Source organism: Zonotrichia albicollis, unplaced genomic scaffold (assembly GCF_047830755.1).
Source record: "Zonotrichia albicollis isolate bZonAlb1 unplaced genomic scaffold, bZonAlb1.hap1 Scaffold_254, whole genome shotgun sequence".
Classification (NCBI taxonomy): Eukaryota; Metazoa; Chordata; class Aves; order Passeriformes; family Passerellidae; genus Zonotrichia; species Zonotrichia albicollis.
Window position 1 is genome coordinate 5,122,451 of NW_027428428.1, and position 8,341 is coordinate 5,130,791.

The 8,341-nt window shown below is 49.8% G+C and overlaps 1 protein-coding gene across 1 annotated transcript; it reads left to right on the forward strand.

Moving 5' to 3' along the window:
- The first annotated feature begins 5,886 nt into the window (after positions 1-5,886).
- Positions 5,887-6,819, forward strand: LOC141727819 (olfactory receptor 14J1-like). Its single transcript, XM_074534107.1, has one exon. The coding sequence runs from the start codon at positions 5,887-5,889 to the stop codon at positions 6,817-6,819; it is 933 nt and encodes a 310-aa protein (XP_074390208.1).
- The last annotated feature ends 1,522 nt before the right edge of the window (positions 6,820-8,341 follow it).

An 8,341-nucleotide genomic window follows, 5' to 3' on the forward strand; every position in this document is an offset into this window, starting at 1 on the left:
ATTGTGACACTGTGGGGCCCCATGGAACCAAAGGAACATTGTGACCCTGCAGGGTCCCATGCTTCCATGAGGCTATTCTCACACTATGGGAAGTTGTGGATTCAGGGAAATCATTGTTGTACTACTGAGCCCCAATGGAACCAAGGGGCAATGGTGACACAGCAAGGCTTCATGGAACCCAAAGGCCATTAGGACACTGTGGGGCCTTGTGGAACTATGGAGACCATTAAGATCCTTAAGGACTTGACTAACCAAGGGGCCATTATGACACCTTAGGGCATCATGGAAGCAAGAAAACCATTGTGACACTGCAGGGCCCTGTGGAGCCAAGGGAACATGAAATAGGTGTGGCTGCCTTGGTTTCCCTGGGGTCACCTGACAGGTTTGGCTGACCTTTGAATGTGGAAGGCCACTCCCATCTGCCCCTGAAACACTGGGGCTCTGGGCTCTTCAAAAGAACTGTCCCTTTTTTCCAGGTATCCATGGCCAAAATTTGGATTCCACCTCCAAATTTCTGTGTATGCAAGGATTACTGCCAGACAAGTCGACAGGACAGACAAGTCTGGCTGGTCTTTGACTCCTGAGGGGCAGCACTTACCTGTTTTCCAAACACTGGAAAGGGCTCTCTGCTTTTCTTTTTATGAAGAAACCCCCATCCCTCTTCTCCAGGCACAAATGTTTTAAATTAGGACTCCACATTCATATTTCAAATATCCATGAGTTGCTCCAAGCAAACCTGCCAGGACAGACAGGTCTTGCCTTGGCCTCTGGTGGTGGCTGTTCATCAGCTCCTGAAACATGGGGGCTCTGTGGTTTCCTTCCTATAGAGACCAATGTGACATTTGGGAGCCTTGTGAAATGAAGGGGCCATTGTGACACTGGAGAGCACCGTGGATCCACTGTGGACACTGTGGAGCCTCGTGGAAGCCAGGACATCTTTGTGGCTCTGTTGGTCTGCATGGTCCCAAGGCACCAGAGTAAAGCAGCGATATGGGAGTTAGCCCAGCTGTAACTCAGAGTCAGTCAGATTTTACCCCAGAAGTATTGGCCATGATTTTAAGCCCTGGGAATCATTTGTTTAACTTAGGGTGAGTTTGAGAGTTCCCCCATAAGCCTTTAGTGTTGTTATGCTAAGTTGTCCAAGTTCTCCTCCTCTATTGGTTACTTGTGTCCCCTATATGGTTATTGTTCTAGAGTGTTCTACCCTCAAGTTTATATATTGTTTCTTCGCCTTTACCTCAGGTCTTTGAATCCCACCCCTTGTACTGTGCTGGACTTCTCCATGTTTATTGTTTTTCACCCTGCTATTAAAGTTTTTTTTGACAACTCCATTGATCCTGCTTGTAGGATCACTGGGGACTAGGACGGTTGGGACGGACAGAGACAAGAGATGTCTGAAGCCAGGTCTCGGAACTTGTGGTTTATTGCAAAGGGTGTGGGTGCAGGGGCCTTGTTTGGAGCTGCCAGCCACAGCGCAGAGCAGGCCCAAAAGAGGAGCTCGAAAGAGGCGCCAAAAATGGATGCCAGAAAGAGGAGGGGCGTTCCTGTTACAATACAATAAATCTTCTGTTCTGCATATTCTTATTTTCACTAAACAATATAATACAAGATACAAATCTTATAGCATTTGCAAACAGCCTATTAGAATCATTACATTACCATACTGTGTTACATTTTATACCATAAAAACTACTCTCTGGACCCCTTCTGCCAAACTAGTAGAGTCTGCTCTGACCCTTGGACCTCTCTGCAAGCAGGAGGTATTGTTTCATCAAAAGGGGATTACCTTCAGCCGGCCATACTATTGTTTTGTATTTGTTCAGTAACTAAGGCTTGGTATCTCAAGGCTTGCTTTCATTTCAATCTCGCTTATAGTTTCCATATTCTCAAATTCTTTTGCCAGGCAATCATATTTATAAGGCTTTTCTGTTTCATCTTCCCCAGCATCTGCTGCTTTTCATTTTCACCACCCTTGCCCTGAAGTTGGGGAACCAGAATGGTTTGTCACAGCCAACCTCGTTGAGACCCTTGGCGCCCAAACCTTGAGACCCTGATATTCAGTCATGTCAGCTGGGGTTAGCTGATGGATAGGCCAGCGCTCCCCGGGATTTTTGATTGTACTGGGCCAGAAGATTCATCATTGCTTCGAGGGACCTTGGCCAGGATCCACAGGGACAACGATGGTCTCACCTGCGTAGGATTGCAGGTGGGTTTGGGGAAATGCAGGACAATAATCACCATTTTGCCACTGTGTTTTTACAATACCCATCCACATCCAATAATTGATTTGAAATGTTCCAGTGGTTGTTCCACCTGAGGCGGAGAAAGAGAAAAATGGACAGCCGGATTCTCAAAGTAGAAAGGAGCATACAGGGATGCTTTAAGTTAATTCTCACGGATCATGCCCAAATATATTCAAAGAAAAAATTAAAATAAATCGTGAAGTGGATTATTAAAATTATTCCAGATGCCCTTGAGCCTGACCATCCTCCCTCCATCTTGGTTCCTCCACTTCCTGCTACCACAACCTTCTCTTCTGCCCTGAATGAACCTCCAGACTCCACCCCCAGAACTGTGGGTCATGCCCCACTGTCAATCATTCCACCTCCACCCTGGGCCATGCCTCCAGAATGCCAGCCTAGTTGTCTGCTATCCTAGATCAAGGCCCTTCCTCCCCAACACCTGACAAAATGGCAGTGCCCTTTGCCTCTGCCTCCAGAAACAATATAACCCCAGGATCAAAGATACTAAACCTCACTGTCACACTACTTCTAATCTGAATGTTTCTGCTCTGAGTTAATCCTCCTCCCCAGAGGACAGTTTGGACTCTTCAGAGCCACCTCACCCCTCAACCCCAGAAGATCCCTGGGAAAAGAAGAAGACTGGCAAATCGTCTTGAAATTCCTCATTGCCCTGGTATGTTATGAAAGTAGGGGGCAGAATCCCAGCTATCAGCCATTGGTTTACAAGGAAATCAAGGATCTGTGTAGGGCAGTTAAGGCCATAGAAAAGACTTAGCTTGTTTTAATGGACAAATGAGGGCCATGTTTACAGCACACCTTAACTCCCTATGACTTAAAAAATATTATGATATGACCATGTTGTTGTCACCTACAGAATACACCCGGTGGAAAGGGAGACGGAAGTGTTCACTTAATTAATTGCAGACTATGCTAATAATGAGGCAAGGGTAGAATTGACAATCAACCATCTAGCTGGAGAAGGACAACACAGCCTACCAGATGATCAAGCAGCAAGTATCCTCGGAGAAGTATTGCATGATATCAAAGAGATGGTTTTGAAAGCTTTAATTCAGGTATTGGATGGTAGCATCCCCAGTGTGGACTACCTTGGGTGGCTGCAGCTAAAGCTTTAGGACAATCAGACCATCTTGGGTCCTGTTAAGTAAGCAAACCAATGCTACCTCTCTCACATTGAGTGGCCTGCTCTCAGACACAGAGACCATCAGACATGCCACCTTGCAGAACAGCAATTGAGTTTATACTCTGGGCACATGGGCATGGCTGTGTAGACTCTGAGGGATGTGTTGCATGAACCTCTCCAGCCACAGCGAGTCAATCCACAAGAGCATTCAGGTGCTGAAGGAAGGGTTCAGGAAGCTTCAAGTGGAAAACAAAGACTGGTTCAATAACCTCTTCCAATCCAAGGGACTAAAGGGTTGGATGATGTCGAGCTAAAACAGGACATTTAACTCTCTTAGTGATTGTTCCTGTATTGTTAATTTTCCCATCTTTGTTTGGATGCTTTTTGAAAGTCTTACAAAATTCTTTCAGTTCCATCTTTGTTATAAAACAGAAAGGAGGAAGATACCCAACACAGGCTCCTCATGGACTCCTTGGAAGACAGAATTGGAGGCCAGCATGGCACAAAAAACTCTCTGAGACTCAGTGTGGGAAGAAAAAATCCTTAAAGTACCTAAAAGTATTCTGAAATCCAAAAAGTATTTTAAAAACCTCGAGTATCTCAAGGCAATAATGAGCACCACTGAGTGTCAGTACAAAGCTCTCCAGGGACTCATTAAAGCCGATAATTGGGGCCATGATTGCACAAACCTCTCACAGAGCCTGTATCAAAAGGGAAACACCAAGTACCTTAAAATAACTGAAGTACCCTGAAGCATTAATGAGTCCCACTGAGTGTTGTTAGTGATAAAGGCTCTCCAGGGACTTATTAAAACACAAAATTGGAGGCCATGATTGCACAAATCTCTCAGAGACTCAAAGGCAAAAGCCAAACCCAAAGTCCTTTGAAAAGTCTTCAGTCCCTACAGGGAGCATTAAGGATTCCCCGGGGCCATTACTGAGCAAGGCTCCCCAGGGACTCCTTCCAGCAGATCCTTGAGGCCACTGGGATGTGGGCTAGGGGGGGATGCTGAGGGCAGGACAAGGGGCTGACAGTGCCCAGCCTGGCTGGGGCTGTGCCAGGAGGCCCCAGTGCCTCAGCACAAGGTGTCTCCTCACAGCCCCTCGTGGCACAGACCCTGCTGTGGCCCATGGCACCAAGACTTGGCTTCTCTTTGTCCCCACCTGTCATCACTGCCTCCAGTTCTCTGCTCTGCCTGGGGCCTGGGGACACTTTCTCAGTTTTGTCCCTCAGTGGGACCCATTAAAAGTCCGAGAAACTTTGGAGTTGGATTCTGACTGGGAGTTCTGGAGAGGTTTCTTCAGCTGCCTCTCAGGGACTGATGTTCAGGGCCTGAGCACAATGCCCCAGAGGCTCATTAAAGTCCTTGTGCTGTGTCTGTGCTGCTGAGCTGGGCTGGGCTCCTGGCACAGAGGCAGCTCTTGGTAACCAAGAAGAGCTTCAAAAACACATTTCTCTTGATGAGCAGCTCTTCTGCCAGCCCAGCAGGGCTGGGGCACTGCCTGCAGCCAGCCCGGGCACAGCACAGAGGCACAGAGAGCTTCAATCAGTCAGGGCTGAGAAGGTGCTGAGAAGTGCCTGGGGCAGAATCACTGCCAGCCCTTGGCACAGGAACCTCTGGCTGCAGGACAATGCAGCTGCAGCTCCTGGAGCCATCTCCTGCAGCTGGAACATCCCAATGCCTGCAGACCCTGTGAGTACAACTCTGATTGTCTCTAGTGCAGAGCAGCCAGGGGTGCCCAGGGCTGTCGTGCAGAGCAGGGTCCTGCAGCCCAGGGCGCTGTGCTGGGGCAGGGACTCTGCTGCCTGCCAGGGACAGCTCTCAGCCAGCCCTGGCAGCTGCTCCCAGTGCTCAGGGACAAGATCTGGGTGGGAGGAGACAGCTGGTAAGGCTTGGAAGTGTTCTCCTTGTGTGGTAGGGATGCTGCATTTTTTTAGGAGTGCTTCCAGCATGGCATTGAACTGCAGAAATTAGATTATACAGGGAGCACAGCAGAGAAGGGGCTGCGTAAAAGGGGATAAATTGCGTTTATGTTCTACTGTCCTAGGTTGCTGGGATGGAAACTGCACACAGACATTCATCTCTCATTTCAGGCTGAGAAAAATAAAAAACATTCTCTGAGATCTTGCTAAACCAGGCACTGACAGATATCAGCACAGGGGCCTTTAGGAGCAGCATCAGTGTCACATTTCTAGCCAACTCTGGGTTGCTGTGATGGTGCCTGCAGAGCCAGAGCTGTCCCTGGGCAGTGCCAGAGCTGGGAGGGGTCTGCAGGGCAGAGCTGAGCCCCCAGGGCTGGGCTGGGCTCTGGCAGCACTGGCAGGGCCCAGCCCTGGGCACAGGGAAGCAGCTGCTGGCAGGGACAGCTCCAGGCAGCAGAGCCCGCAGCAGGCAGTGGGGGGAAAGTGCCCCCAGGCTGTGCTGGGATATTTGAAGTCCTCTCCAAACACAGCTATTCCATGATTACTTTTCTTACAGAACCCCATGCAAGGACAGCAGAAATGTCCAACAGCAGCTCCATCAGGCATTTCCTCCTGCTGGCATTGGCAGACACGCGGCAGCTGCAGCTCCTGCACTTCTGCCTCTTGCTGGGCATCTCCCTGGCTGCCCTCCTGGGCAACGGCCTCATCATCAGCGCCGTAGCCTGCGGCCACCACCTGCACACACCCATGTTCTTCTTCCTGCTCAACCTGGCCCTCAGCGACCTGGGCTCCATCTGCACCACTGTCCCCAAAGCCATGCACAATTCCCTCTGGGACACCAGGGACATCTCCTACACTGGATGTGCTGCTCAGCTCTTTTTTTTTCTGTTCTTCATCTCAGCAGAGTTTTTCCTCCTGACCGTCATGTGCTACGACCGCTACGTGTCCATCTGCAAACCCCTGCACTACGGGACACTCCTGGGCAGCAGAGCTTGTGCCCACATGGCAGCAGCTGCCTGGGCCAGTGGCTTTCTCAATGCTCTCATGCACACAGCCAATACATTTTCCCTGCCCCTGTGTCATGGCAATGCCCTTGGCCAGTTCTTCTGTGAGGTGCCCCAGATCCTCAAGCTCTCCTGCTCACAGTCAAACCTCAAGGAACTTGTACTTATTGTGTTGTCCATATGTTCTGCATTTGGTTGTTTTGTGTTCATTGTTTTCTCCTATGTGCAGATCTTCAGTGCTGTCCTGAGGATCCCCTCTGAGCAGGGACGGCACAAAGCCTTTTCCACATGCCTCCCTCACCTGGTCGTGGTCTCCCTGTTCATCAGCACTGCAGCGTTTGCCTACCTGAAGCCCCCCTCCATTTCCTCCCCATCCCTGGATCTGGCCCTGTCAGTTCTGTACTCGGTGGTGCCTCCAGTGCTGAACCCCCTCATCTACAGCCTGAGGAACCAGGAGCTCAAAGCTGCAGTGTGGAGACTGAGGACTGGATGGTTACAGAAACATTAAACTGCTGTTCAATTTCTACCAATCACTTGTAATAAAAGTCAATTTTGATAATTTTTGTTGTTTTTATTGAATGTTTTTTCTTCTAATTTTTTAATATAGACAAAAAAGAAATGTAATTGTTTGTGCCATATCTCATTTTGTTTCTCTCCACCTTCCCTATGGTCACAGACTGTGTCTATGAGGGGCATTGCTCTCAGTGCCTTTAAATGAATTAAAGGACCTCCCAGCAAAGTTTTCTGCAGAGATGCCCTTTTGTTGCCTTCCCTGGAGCTGCAGCAGCAATGTCTGTGTGCAGAGCTGGGGGCAGATCAGTGCTCGCTCAGCAGCTGTGCCCAGCAGCAGCAGCACTTGGTGTTGCCAGTGCTGCTGCTGTGGCCCTGCCTTGCTGCCCTCGTGGCCCTGGTGTTTCTGCAGGGCCTGAGTGCTCTCGGGGCCGGGCACAGCCCTGGGGGTGGCAGTGCCGGGGCTGCAGCAGGGACAGGCCATGGGCACTGCTGGGGCAGCGCTGACGCCTCAGGCCAGGGCCTGGGGACTCCAGGCTCCTTGCCCAGGCTCTCTCAAGAACACACCCAGGCCAGTGCTGAGCACAGAAACCCCCATGGGCAGCCCCAGGCTGGCTGTGGGTAGGCTGGGGGCAAACAGCATGGCTGGGGCTCTGCAAGGGCCCTGGGGCAGATGGGAAGGAGCAGCAGAGCAGAGGCTGATCCATCCCCAGTGTGCTGGACAGCCCAGGGCGGTGTCCCAGAGTGTCCTGATGGAGCTGCCAACAACATCCCCCCTCTGCAGCCCTGGCCTCTCCCCCAGCTCACACAGGTGCCCCATCCTTGCAGGCACAGACACGGCAGCACTGGCTCAGCAGCCCCTGTTTGCATTGCACAGAGCAGGGGGAGCACCCCCATGCTGCTGGTGTGGGGACATGAACCTGAGGGAGCACAAAGGCCATCAGCGCCTGGTGGAGAACACCTGTCCTAAGGGCAACCTGTCCTAATATTAAAAATTGTGACAAACATTGTATTAAGCAGCTCAGTCTTTTCCTTATCTTTAGTTTCTATATTCTCCACTGCATCCAATGAAGAGTAGAGATTCTTATCTCATGTTTGGCTGTAAATTTATTAGTAGAAATATTTTCTATCATTTTTCACAGAAGTGGTCAGGTTAAGCTCAATTTTAGCTTTCACACCTCAACTTTTTTTTCTGCATGGCCTAACAACATTCTTAAATACTTCCTAAGTTGATTGACCTTCTCTCCAAAGTTGATGCATCTTATTCTTTCCCTTGAATCCCTGCAAAAGCTCTATGGGCAGCCAGGACAGTAATTTTCCTCAATAGCTCATCTTTTGGCCCACTGGGAAGGGCTTCTCCTTCCCTCTTAAGATTACTATCTTGAAATGTGTACATCCTTCCTAGACCCCTTTGTTTTTAAGGCCTGTTTCCCTTAAAAGAATCAGTACATGATGTGGTACTCCCCAAAACTACATCCTAAATAGGCCAAAGTCTGCCCTTCCTAATTCCAGTGCAGAAG